This window comes from Limanda limanda, chromosome 2 (genome assembly GCF_963576545.1).
Source record: "Limanda limanda chromosome 2, fLimLim1.1, whole genome shotgun sequence".
In the NCBI taxonomy this organism is placed as follows: Eukaryota; Metazoa; Chordata; class Actinopteri; order Pleuronectiformes; family Pleuronectidae; genus Limanda; species Limanda limanda.
Window position 1 is genome coordinate 14643507 of NC_083637.1, and position 14138 is coordinate 14657644.

General features: G+C 42.4%; 1 protein-coding gene across 1 annotated transcript; it reads right to left on the bottom strand.

Annotated features, from left to right (window-relative positions):
- Window positions 1–1171: 1171 nt before the first annotated feature.
- Window positions 1172–11223, bottom strand: cabp4 (calcium binding protein 4). Its single transcript, XM_061094025.1, has 5 exons — window positions 11157–11223; window positions 10646–10789; window positions 6216–6325; window positions 3884–4031; window positions 1172–1219 (listed from the first exon to the last, which is right to left on the bottom strand). The coding sequence occupies exons 1-5, from the start codon at window positions 11221–11223 to the stop codon at window positions 1191–1193; spliced, it is 498 nt and encodes a 165-aa protein (XP_060950008.1). The 3' UTR covers window positions 1172–1190.
- Between the last annotated feature and the right edge of the window lie 2915 nt (window positions 11224–14138).

The window sequence follows — 14138 nt, forward strand, 5'->3', positions numbered from 1 at the left end:
ATTTCCTCTTATCTTAAGCTAAAATTCATGAGGCTCCCCCACATTGTCCAACCTTGAGCCTCGTGAGGAAAGGTTCCGACATCTTGTGGAATTAATGACTCTAAGAACTGGACCCTACACCGTGTGAACGAGGAGCACTGGAGCTTTTGTACCTCACAGCAAAATCTCACCAAATAAATCAAGAAGCAAACAAATAATATGTTTACAGCTCAAATAAACCCGAACAGTTGTAACTAGGGGCAGAAAATAGCGTCCCATTTAGGACCCTATTGTGAAGGAACCTTTGACCATCGTCACACATTACACCTGTGTGACGACACCTTCTCTTTCCAAGCAATAGCCAAGGTCAGGTTTTAGATAAAGAACCAACCAGCAGTACATTGTAGCTCATGGATTTTTCATATATAATTCAAATGCCGCAGACAGAGAAGTACCAACTCTTTTGCATATTTCATCAGTAGCAAGACGTGTGGACAAAATGTGATTTAGTTATGCATCTTTTAGGCTCAGCTGTCCAATAGGATGCGAACACCTACATGTAACATAGAGAGTGACAGCTATTCTAGCCTTTAGTGGATGTGCTGTTAGAATGGGTGACACAAGTAGAGGGAGATATATGCAGATGCTGTGTGACGCATCTTCAGACTTGGGGGTAACAATTGCTCATGTAACCCTGTTTTTTGTTTTACCTTCTGGTCTCCTTGATGCATCAAGTCTACATTTAAATCTTCTGCATAAGTTCTGCAAAGAGTTCTCCTTTCACCAGCTTCCAGAAAACGTCAATCACACCAATCACTAACACGCTGAGTGAGAAATTATGTTTTCAGGATTTTAAACTCCATTCATATACAATATTAATGTAGGTGTGACATGACGTGACCCTACCTGTGGATGGGGAACAAAAATCCATCTTCACTGTCTGTACATGTCTCTGCCACAAGGAGGCGACAGTGCAGCATGAGTGTTCCTCCCAGTGATGTGTTTCATAACTCACCCTTTACCCTCTGCACTTACTCAACCACAACTTTTATGATGCAATATAAACACATATATAATACATATATACAGACGCATATAAATATATATATATTTTACAGTCAGACATTTTGGAGCAGCAGCAGGAAGGAGACAGTGGAGACGGTTCAGCTGGGGAATCCTGTTCTGTGCTCTCCGTCTTCTTTCGTCAGGGCTCATTGTGCAGAAAGCATCATAACAAACTCTGCAGAGGGAATCGGAGACAGCAGCAGAAACACTGATAAGCACTAATGACACTCTAATAATACCATAAAGGACAGCACAGGATGCAGCCCCACTGTTGTCAGGCCTCATGACGCAGAAGTGGAAACAAACACAGCTTGCGATGTGATGCAATGGTGGAGGTATAAAAAGGAGAACATTTTAACTATGTAGAAAAAGTAAATGTGTCAGTTTTGTTTCGACTTGTTTCCTGGACATGGATTCAACCCATTTGGAGATTTCAGAGGTCAACAACTGCAACGAGCTAACTGCCGGGTTCCAGAAGCCATTTGACTCCTCTTGTTAATCTGTAATCGCTTTGATGACTGCTTGTTTCAGCTTCATGATGGCATTGTTATGGATTCACTTGTCAATCAGGACGCCTATTGATGCGTCCTGTCGATGAGGGTAGTTTTCTCTAAATCCATCCAATCAATCACGTCTTCCCTTTTCTCGTTGTCTTCCTGGGGCACTTGGCTCTGAAAGACTTCTTGTTGTAGGTGTGAATCCATCGATTCACAAAGCACTGCGGCCTAATTCCAGATTAACCCACTAACATTATCTCCGGAGGTTCTCCTCTAACCGTTTTTCTATAAAAAGAAGCGGCCCTGTCCTCGTCGGCTGACCTGCCACTGGGATATTTTGTCACCGCTCTAGTTCCTGCAATGGATGCTTGTTCACCAGGTGCCTTCTAGGTTATTCTGCACGTGTAGCTGAAACTGGACGGACACACCGAGCGCAGCCCTGGGGGATAATTGATGAGAATGAGGAGCACTTGGTTATTGATCCCCTCTGAGACTGACACGCCGATTCATATGTTTCCAATAATTGCAATTGATTGGGCTGCTGAGACGAAACAAACAGGATAACACCTCTAAGCCGTGTGTGTGTGTGGAAGCCTGTAATCTCTGGGACATCCATGTGGTGTTGACGGTGCACGTGCACACCCGCATCTAAGGGGAAAGTGTGTGTTTGATTGTGCACTGTTGTATTGTTTATTGTGAGGTACATCTGGCAAAATAATTTCTGCAGAGTCTGTGAGCCACGTCTGTGTGTGTATGTGTGTGTGTGTGTATATAACGTGACAGGTGTCCAGGCATATGCATTGATTGGCTTAATGCACTGCTGATTAGATTGGATTGGCTCGTTCGACCTGCCCACCTTGACTCAACCCTCTCTCTTTCTGCCTGACTCATTTTGACTCATTTGCTCCTCCTGCTCTCGCCCTCATCAACGGTTTCTCTGACCCTTCTGCTCTTCGCCTCCTCTGGGCTGCTCTCTCCTCTCCTACACGGCTGGTTACAAACCTTTATCGTCACCTTTGACTCCACACTCTACATGTTCCTAATACGAATGGAAACTGGATGTCACTGTATGGTACTGGATGCTGTTAACAACGTCCATGGAGGAAGTCATCTTTATTATTTGTTGGTTTATTTGATAGTTGGATTATGTTAAAATGGCTTGACTGATTTCCATTGAACTTGGTGGAGGGAAGGGACCTGGGTCTGGGAAGAATCTGTTACATGCAGATTAAGGGAACAAGGATTTTTTAACTGACAACTTAATGATTGAGGTAATAATACCTCTTCCTTTTTCCTTTTATATTTCTATTATAAGAACTAGATTATAAGTAGGATTGTTGGGCCTTGGCTGAGGTATATGTGCTATACTGAGGGTTAAATACGTAAAACTGGGTTAGTATTTCTTCAATTTTATTTTCTTAATATTTAAATGACCCATATTTTGGTGGCTTACATTTCTTTTTGTTCCTGTGTAACTTTGCTTGCATAAGCAAATGATTGGGTTTCTATACAATACTCAAGCCATGTAATATTGTTAAGAGAACGTATGTTGAATGAAAGTTAATTATGTGAGTTCACTGAAGAAGCGATCGGTACATGACTATACACAGCAGCAGCAGAAACACAAATGCTGAATAGACCTAAATGTGCAGGATCAATGGTTTCTGTGTTAATCCTATTGACACTTGAACTGACACTGAAATCAAGTCTTCACTTTGGCAACAACTTGATTGATCTGCTCCCCCTACTCTCTGACCTAACTCGGTATTACTTTGGTTAACATTGGTTCCGAACCACCAACACCACAAGTATGTTTAAAGGTGAAATATAATACTCACATTCAGGTTTATGATTTTAATTTGTGTTATTACTTGAAAACGTTTACGTGCTCTCATGCTCACTCCCCTGAAACTGTCCATTGCTGCAGCTCCTCCTTTCAGCCTCTGTAGGAAAACGCTTGGTTTTAGCTCCTGTTTCTTTAAGGCCCCTCCTTCCTATAAAGCCCAGTCTGCTCTGATTGGCCAGCTGGCCTACTCTCTTGTGATTGGTCAACCGCTTCCAGCATATGTAAGAAATGTCGGCCTGTCACTTTAACTTTGTTTAGGGGGCGGGCCAGACTAGCCGCTGGACCTGCATTATGCAAAGTTACATAATATCCAAATGTGCATATTTCCCTGGAAGAATCGTCTGGACAACTGACGAGTTGCTTCAGGAACAGGGACATCACAGACTAAAGCCTTTTTTTTGCAGACCTTACACATATAAAAAACAAACATAACACACCAGAGGGAAAAAGTTGACCCCCCCAACACGCTTCCTCCCCCAGGTCCCAAACTACTCACCGTCAAAATCGATGTTGCCGTCTTTGTTGAGGTCAATGTCGCCGAGGATCTCCTCCAGCTCACCTTTCTTCAGCTTCTCCCCCAGCAGCGTCTTCATGCCCTCCTTCAGCTCGTCACACGTGATCTTTCCATCGCCGTCACAGTCGAACTGCAACGTGTCGGGTTCGGGAGCAAGGGGGGGGGGGGCAAGGAACATGTGGTGAGCAAGGCAGATTCAAATAAACGGAATCAAAGGTGAAGAAAATGATACGTGACACAATACACGTCTCCGGGTTAATAGGGAGCGGACACACTGAATTCAGGATGATGGAGGAGAAAGAATGATGGAGATGGAATAAAAAAAGGGGGGGAAAGGAAGAAGACAGAACATTTCAAACACATGGTAGTTTCACATTCATACAGTGTAGTTAACATGGTTGCATGAGGAAGCTGGAGGGCTGAAACCGCCTGAGTCTGCATATGGGGGCTCACAGGTTGAAGAGGAAGACTCTTGAAGTGGCTGTGAGGCTGAGTTGAGAAATATATTTGTATTTTTTCAGCTCTGAAGTTTCTTTTCAGAAGTAGCGAAGTTGAAGGGTGATTCATTATTCCTCACAAAAGAATCCAAACACCAGAATAGGTACATTTCTGGCCTTCGACAGCATTACTCAGGAAATGATGATGACGCATGTGTGAAGGAGAAACTTTCGATGAAAGAACTGTTACAGTGAAACAACTGTTACACGTCTGTTCCACCAAGAGAGATCAGCCTTTAAAAACCTATTCCTGCCGGTTAATGGTTATTTAGTATCTTGCTTTGACACATTTATCAGGTGGTGTAGTTCAGAAAGAGATTAGTGGTGATTGCAGAGGTGACTGTCACACAAGTGCGTCACAGGATAGATATAGATGGGTTATTAACTGACATAATTAGCTCATGAGCTCCAACCACTGTAATGTATAGTTTAGTTTGGGTATCGAACGCCATGCACCCACACTGTGCATAAAGATGAACGACATGTGAGCTCCAAGCCAAATTGTCTCAATCGGCTCGCCACAGTTTAGGTCATGAACCCCACCTCCTGCATATTGGTGGATGGGACATGGACCAAACTTAAAAGTCACATCAAATGTATATTTCTCAAAGTGGTTTCTGTCATTGTAGGTATTTCTCATCCCACTGATGTTTGACCAAGTATTTATTTTTCAAGTTAGTTTGGTTTTAATGAGTTATTTGCTGATCTGACTTTTGATTGGTTAAGTGTGTATAGCAATGGGACCTCCCTCTGACGTGGCTCCGTCCCCTGAACGCTACTGTGCAGACTCTGGTTCCAACTGTGCAAAATGGCACCCTATGTCTCTGGGATATTTAAGCTTTATGTCTGGATATTTGGGGAGGAAGTGGAGATGTGTCATCCATTTTTATTGACAGTCTGTTCACCCCCATCTCAGCTGTTTGGTCAGAGATAGCTTTATAGCTTATTAGCATCTGCAAACCCAGGGCAGGAAATTATAAAAGACAATATGGTACAAAACAATACTACAACAAACTGTCAATTGTTGACTGTGTGGTGGCCGAGGTGGTGCTCCATGTTCATTTACATGCTATAACTGATAAATACAGTAAATTGAATATCTGCAGAAACTCTAATGACAAAATAACCTCACTCGTGCACCTGATCCACACATTTTGCTTTCCATGGCAGCCAAAAAATGGTCAATTTAAATGCCCAAAGTTGTAACATAGATCAAATGTTGTGCACTGGAATGTGTTTTCGATGCAATCATTAGGAATAGTTTTGTGTTTGTGGAAGCCATTGAAAACCTATCATGCTGCAATGTGTTCAATAAGTGAGCCCAGGTGTGTGAAGCTGAAGCTTATAAATAGCTTCATCACCACAGTTGTTTAGAGACTGTACAGAACACCGGGGCCCGGCTCTGGGGGATAATCAAATCACTCCGTGTACCTGCCTCTGCACTAATGTCAGAGAGAGAAACTCAATAAATATTTCCTCCAAACCAATGAGGCAACACACGATTTCATATAGAGTGGACATAGCAAATGAGCAGAACATTTTAAAGTATAAAATCTAGATGAATGTTGGCTCTTTAGCTTGAAGGAAGCAGCATAAATAAAACCCTCATCAATCTTATACTTTTACCCTCTTAAAACTTTTCTTTTGCATTTATTCTCAGCGAGCTTTCTTCCCTCAGACTTGTTTACAAGTAAGAGTCATACACTCGTGGCATCCTCAGAGGAAAGGCCCTGTGGCGCACTTCAAAGTCCTGTCATGGCACGAGGCCTCAGCCGCCCTGCTTGAAGTTAGAGTTTTTGTAGCTGGGGACCTGGTACCTGTTTGAAGGCACAGCGCAGCTCCTTCAGTCCGACCATGTGAGCCGTCTCGGCCAACATCCTCGGCCCCATTAGCGAGCAGAAGTCATCAAAGTCCACGTGTCCGCCCCCTGCAGGAAGACACACAAGTGGATGCTGAGGCACGTATGCACAGGTTGACTACTGGGTGGCAGCCTGTGTGTTTGCAGTCTGTCTACCCATGCAGTATACATGAGAAAACATTAGCACTAAAAAAGTGTGTGTCTATGTGTGGATCCTCCTGAGGAAGAGATCCGGCTCCCTGACAGCTCCACTGTGTTCCCCTGCAAGCTCACTAACTAAGTCCGTCTGTCACTTGAAGCAGAGCAGATTCTGCTCTATGTTCTAATCTGAGCTTCTTCTCTGTAAACTGTCTCCTGCTGTGGAAACTACGGTTATTAGAGCACAGACATTGAAGCAAAACTGTTCATTTGTGGCCTTAAACTCAAGTTTCACAGTTGGAAGGAATCATTTGAATGAATTGCTGGGTTATAAATAAATCTTTGAATAAAAGAACATGTAAGCTTTAAATTCCTTGCTTCCAATTTTAGGTTGATAAGAGTATTGTGAATTTCAGCCCAGCGTATGAAGTAATCAGAAATCAAACAATTATATGAAAAAATTAGTATTTATTTACAAATATTTTGTTAATATAAATGTTTTGAATGTCCTCAGTGCATGAAGCTACAATGTGCGTTCACTGTGGTTCCCTCAACCCGGTTAGAGGCAGTTGTGTTGTGTTCGATCCCCATGGTAATTATCAAAACAGACTGATACAATGGGAAGGCTCATGTTATTAGTTTGACAAAAGGCAGGCTTATTTGATACTCTGTCCACCAATAAGCTGGGTCTGTTTCATTATCTAGCCACGTGGCTCAATAAACCTAATCACTACTCTGAGAATCAGGACTCTTGAGAATGAGAATCAAACTGTGGCCAACTCTGCTGAAACTAATGACTTTAACTGTCATCTAGGTACAATGGCAGCTCACTCATTCTGAAATAAAACACGACCTCTGGCAGGGTTTGGTGTTTCTTTGAGTTAGTTAAAGTTCACACTTGACTCAAGGTAAGGTACATACGGTATATTTTGGCAGATGGTCTTTACCCTTGTGGAGCAGCGGTGTGTGGGGGATTCCTGACACCGCCTTGAAGAATTTCTGTGCCTTAAGTGGGTCACTTCATATTCACGGAGAAGAGAAATTCTCCCAAAAGTCTGAGCAGATTACATTTTTTCCAAATTGAAAGTGGGATGACGGTTATGGAATGAAAGACGGAGTTTCATGGTATTAATGGCTCTATGGGGATTACACCAGAGAGATTAAGAAAGGAGGATCTAAAGCTCAAGACACCTTATTGGTCAAATTAAGGCATCAGTGAACAGATGAATTATTCATATTTCACATGAGCTAAAAAATATCACCAAATATGAATTATAGTTACAACCACTTCTCTTATGGTTTCCCTTGCATCACATGTTTGTGCTAGGTACTAATGTAAGTTATAGCATTTAAAGCTTAACAATAGAAAATTGTTGGACCAACTTCAAAAGATTGGTTACAACTCACAAAGTTAACTAGTTATATACCTTGCTTTAAGTCAGACCTACGTCATAATCTCATTGTTTTCCAATTAAATGTATAACATTAAATTTCGGCCAATAGGGGTCTCTCATCAAAATAATAATAAAAGTCGTGAAGCAGCGTGGGATCATGGGAGTTGTTGTCTTCACCTCTATTGCTGATGAAAGTCGACCTGATCCGAGTCAGTTTAATGAAGAATTGTTATATCTTTCATCTTTAGTTGTAGCATATATAGCTTCAACCTAAAGTGTTTAAGACCACCGTAAAAATGCTTCTATTGGTAACAACACATGAATTCTGTTTTATCAAATTAAAAAAAAAAGTTATATCAACACACTTGCTTTACATCAGATATACTTAAAGATCTGACTGTTTTCCATCAACAGCTTGTATTAATGTAACTTAAATTTAAGTAAGTCAACTTAAAGTAGTTTAACTGCAACATTGCATCAAGTGTTAAAATCTCGATGAGACATTTGGCCTTTAATGCAGCTTTGTGTATTGGGAACTTTTGTCTGGATCAGTAATTGCTGGTGCTCTGTTACACTTTTGCTCCGCTAATCGTTGGATGTGGTCGTCTACGGGAAGTTGACGTGACGTCGACGCGGCGACGCCTCTCGCTCGTCGTCATCGTGACCGTCTCATCAGGAGATTATTTACACCTGGGACAGCGGGTGAATGTAATTAAGCAGCTGCTGGGACAGGAAGCAGCTGCACGCCGCTCCTCCAGCATCCGAGGGGAGGGAAACTCACTGGCTCGACCCACTGGGATGTTGCTGCATTCTGGTTAAGCTACTCTGTGGAGCCAGAGCCCAATATTTTCCTCATTATCAGATTGATTGTCTAGGGCTTGAATGCTAGGTTACAAGTGTTCGTGTGAACGAACTGAGTCTGAGCAGGCACATACACGTTCGTCTCTGAGATAACAGAATACCAGCTGATTAGTATAAACCATGTGCAGTATCTACACATCCCTAATTAAAGGGCTTAATATGCAAATCCCATTTCAATGTAAGGATTACTTATCTCTGATGAAGCCTTATCATATATGGTTTTATTTACCAACACTGTGAGTTATCCATGTATGAGCGTTTCGCTGTGAGCAGCATTTTCTAACGAATGTTATTGAAAACGAAGGACAACAGCAGCATTTTGAAGAAGAGAAACTCCAGACCCAAGACAACATTGCCCTCTTCAAACCTCTCCCATGATCCTTTGCAGCAGTAACTACATCACAATCTGCAGCTCATGGGCAGCACTCTGCCACCCGGCTGTAAGTGTGACCATCTGCCTGTTGCCTAAAGACAATCTGTCTATTGATGCATGTTTAAAGCTTGACATAAAAAATAACCACAACAAAAGAAACAAACTAAATCTGATCTGTGCGGCGCAGTAAGGAGACTGTAACGCTCCTGAAATTAACACAAGACATGTAAATAGTCAAAAGTAAACATGATCTAGCTTTTGCAGTTTAGGTTTGACGAATGTTGTTTTAATCATCTTGTTGCTCTCTCCTCTGCAATGATTTAATGATGTCGGAATGGAAAATCTGCACCAACAGCTGTTAATCCTGATGAACCAACTCCTAATGTTCACGCTAATGATAGAATGCTGATGTTACTGCTTTGCGCAAAGATTTCATCAGCTGTACGGAAGCATGGTCTCCATCTACTCTGGATAACTAATGGTTGTCCAATAAATCAATGCAGAAATAGGGGAAGGCTTCACGCATCATGCATACCTAAGTATATCAAATGTATCCCTTATGATTTCAGATTATTTTCTCAAAGCGGAACAGAGAACATGATTTACAGAGCAAGTTTACTCAAGGACAAAATGCTATTCCGTCTGATAGGGCAGAAGCAGTGATTCACTGTCTCATTTGGTCTGAAGTTTAAAGTGTGTTTTACCTCTCAATGTACACATCTAATATTGTTGGGATGCAGATACACTGTTTATGCGTGATTCAGGCTCCACTGTGAGCTAACTCCACTGGATTGCCTCATTAAATGGCTGCATTCACCCAGCGCTCTGCAATTTACCTGTGATTAACCTATTCACACACACACACATTCACACATCAGAGGCAGTGAACCGTGCAAGGTGCTGCTCTGACCATCGGGAGCTATTTAGAGTTCAGCGCCTCGCCCAAGGGCAGTTCAGCGTGTGGACAGGATGAGCTGCAGATGACCCGATTTGCCTCCAGTCTCATCACGATTTGGAATTAAGATATTACTCAGGACGTCACACTGAGGTCCTTAGAGGTTTATGTAAAGTTTTGGCAGAAACCTGCAGGCATGGTCAGAGTTGCAGGTCCTGAACTGACAACGTGTAAGTGTTAGAGGCCCAGGATCTCACAGCTTGAATGGCAGATGTCCAGAGATCAATGCTGTCAAGATTCAGCTTGACTTTATACACAAACCCCACACACCAGTCTTTAAGAGATCATCCAGAAGAGAAAGCAAAGACAAACATGCCCTCTTTGAGAGCAGAGAGAGGAAAGTCAGGTCTCGACTAAACACACACTTCTATATGCAGACTCACGCTCTTACACCCCTGCACCTGCAACATGAGGGTCATTAATCACGCTGCTAATACGTCTCATATGGCCCCAACCTCAAAGACAAACATTAGCTCCTCCCAGTTTCCTATAGGAACGAATGTGCATGATCGCCAGCGCACGCGTGTTTGTGTTTCACTCGCAGACACATTACTCACGCTTCACACCTGCTCACCTCAGAAAGACCCATCAGTCATGCACATACGCTTTAACCACAGAGGAAGAAAGGAAAACCATGCAAACCTACAGGCAGACAGAGAGATACACACATTTCATTTTGATTTGCTGGATGATCTCGATGATCTCCATCTCCGTAGGCATGTAGCCCATGGTCCTCATGCAGTCGGCGATGTCTTTGTAATGGATGAAGCCGTCCGCGTCATAGTCAAATTCCTTGAAGGCCTCCTGCAGCTCTGACAGAAACACAAACAAATTACAGCAAATGCAGCACAACATAAAGTGGGGCAAAGATTTCCCCCCCTCTCGACTCCGACACACACAATGTGCAAAGTCACTGATAGCGAAGCTTTCAGCAGAATGAACTTATCTCTAAGTTGTTGACTCCAGCAGACGGAGCTGTAGCCGCCTCTTGAGAACAGTAAGTTTTGTTGTTTTAATTTATCTTGTAGCTGTGAGTCATTTGCAAAGAGTATTTCAAGGAAAATCTGAGACAGTTTAAGCATAACAGTGAGAAATATCAATGCAATTGTTGAGGCTGTGCATCTGTTCACTCGTCATTTATCATGTGTTTGCATCATAATTACACCCACTGCATCGTACCATCCAGCTCCTCTGGCATCAGCTCCCTCTCCTGCAGAGCAGAGAACAGAAACACAGTGGAAATCATTACAACACAGAGGACGTGGTGTAAAATCAGGGTGCGTCTAAAACAGCAAAGGCTCCTGAGAAAAACCCCAGTGATAATCTGTTTTCGACGACCAAATTAGAATAACATGCATATCATGTCAACACCGCTGCATGCTGACAGTATCCCCTAATGGGATTTCACCCGGCGACATGTCTTTCTAATTTGCAAAATGCCATAATGCCACACACTCCTACATGCGCACGCACACGCACTACAACTGCAGCATCCTGAGGGGGACACAGCAGCACAAGCTCCGTGTGTGTGTATTAAAACACACCTACGCATGGCCCATATGACGGAGCATTTCAAAAACCTCGGATCATCAAGTTGAGAAACTGATACACGCACAGACACACACACACACGTATGATTAACATAAAGCCCCAATGTGTAAAACGCTCAGTATTCTCTTCCCTTGTTTTGACATTTGCTCAGGGTGATCTCTCGCTCCATCTCTCCTTTTTCACCTCCTTTTCCTCTTTCTCTTCTCTTTTCGGAGAAGTTGAGGGAAAGCCAGGAGTAGGAATAAAATCTCCACAGAGACAGTTAGCATAATGATGGCGCTAAATCTAAGTGTGCTATAAGTGCTGAAAATAGCAATATGCTAATATATTCCACCGGTGGCAGACAGACAATTTTGTTAATGCTTTTGATTCAGTCCCCTTAAGAAACCACATTCTGCACCACATTTTACACATAATGTCATAAATATCAGTTCCAAAAAAAAAAAATTCAGCAAGATCCATTTAAGGAAATTGCTTAAAACCGTCCAAACTCCCAATGTCAAAGAAAGTAAAAAAAAAATCCTGGATCCAAAACAAAATCTGACAGTTTTCTTCCTGACCCATACCGCCAAGTTTTATGGAAATCAGTTATGTTTGTGTAATCTTGCTTACAATCGATGAAACAAACAGACAAGGTTGAAAACATAACCTCCTTGGCGTATCACATGCATCAGTCCTTGAAACAGTAATCCACTCAGCCACTCTGTCAACATTTACTGACACACATTTGCATATGTAAAGCTTGTACATCGAAGTACCATCCTGAAAAGAAACCAATCATTCCTTGAAAGCAATTCAAAGAAAACATGTTGTCAGCCAGATGCCTGTTGTTTCATGTTTATGTCGCAGTGGCGCCTACAGCGTCTTGACTCTATAGGGCCCGCCACACTGTCCGGTTCTCCTACAGAAACATCAGCACATCCACAGGGGGAAGCAGGAAATATGCAAACTCCAGTCATCTTGCTATGGAGCAACTGAGCCTGACATATGGAGATATCGCTTAGCATAACTACGGCACGAGCCTGAGGATAGCTGTGAGTTCAAAGAAACAAGACTGACATTAAAGCTTGTAAAGCTTTGAATATTGTGTGCACAACTTTGCTCAGGGCTTTTCTCCGTCATGCAATTAAGAAAAAGTATTGAGGCTTAATAGAAATAATGCTCAAATAATGCGCAAGATAAATACAACAATAGATGAAATTAAAACTGACATTTTACCTGGGTGTGTTTCCATTACGTCAGATTCTACCTTTATTCCACTGGGTCGTGCATTTCAGAGGTTTTACTTGAAATCTCCAAAAATATGCTGCATTGTTAAAGCCTGTGAAAGAGCCGCACAACCTTGACTGTTAAAATACTTTGACTGCATCAGCCACTGCCAGCTTTGTGATTAGTCGCTTTACTTCCTGAGCCAAAGGCGCTCCCATCAAGATTATGACTTAGAAAAACCGTCACTTCCAATAAAGTGCAGCAATGCAGTGTTCCACGAGTTATTTTCTTTTGATTCTCATTTCTATTTAATCCTCAATCATACTTCTGCACTTTTATGTTTTTACGGGGGAACTATGCTTCTAATTGTCTAAGTGTTTTACTTTATCGCTGCTTCTGAAGAAAATCATCTTTCAACCGTCAGCTTCTCTTGTTTTTGGCCGCGGAATAGGAAAGATATTGAAAGGGAAATCACCAGCCGCCAAACTTAAATACAAAGAGAGCTGCAACCTTTTTGCTCTCAATACTCCTTGGCAGTCCGACTGGCTAATACATAAATCATACAAGGTCATCCTGTTCAAGTGCACAATAGCTCCAGGAGAAGGAGAGGCCGCGCGGTTTATTTGGAAGCTGCTCCGCATGGCAGGCGTTCAAATGATTATTCACTGTATAATAGGGCCAGCAGAGTCGAAATGCATATACAACGCCAGGATGCAATTACACCAACAGTTCTTCACTGTGTGTCGCCTCAAATACTAAACTGCTCGTGATTTATATAAACCTTTTAAATTGTGTAATATGATTTTTGATGCCACAGCACAAATATAGAAAAACTCTCTGTTGGCCGTGACTGCAGCAGCGCGGCTGTTTACCCTGCATAGGATCCTCTAGCCCACAAGGGCATATTAAGATATGAAGGTCAACACAATAATTGGATTTTTTTTCATCCAGAAAGGATTAGACAGCATGCACCACGCAGACTCTCAATTCATGTGTCAGAACGAGCCCATTAACAGTTAATTTCATTCTGTCTGCCTTCACATGGCCCATTGAGCAGCCCACTGCTTTGTACGCATGTGACGCATGAGCACATGTGAGAGCTATGTGGACACTCCACACAAACCCATACATTATTGGAACTGCATTTAAGATGACCACAGACTCATGGTATTTACCTATTGATGGGCACACTCTGCTCTACTGCTGTCTCTCTATCTGATATTCAAATGCACCAATTGTCTTCCTTGGGCCATTTGTCTCTCGCAGCTCCAGTTGGATCTAATGAGCGCTGACAGTGAACCTTGCTATGGGAGTTATTAATACTTGTGTTGAGGCAGAGATTAGGGAATGCTGCAGGACGCTCTCCCCGCTTTCCAGTGTCACAAACCAGAACAGTGCATA

Excerpts from the sequence above, each read along its gene's own strand:
- cabp4 (XM_061094025.1), bottom strand. The coding sequence starts at position 11,223 with ATGATTTCCACTGTGTTTCTGTTCTCTGCTCTGCAGGAGAGGGAGCTG. Across the intron at positions 6,326-10,645 it reads CCAGCAAATCAAAATGAAAT|GGGGCGGACACGTGGACTTT; the intron begins GTGTGTATCTCT and ends GTCTTCCTGCAG. Across the intron at positions 1,220-3,883 it reads CGGCAACATCGATTTTGACG|AGTTTGTTATGATGCTTTCT; the intron begins GTGAGTAGTTTG and ends TTCCCTCTGCAG.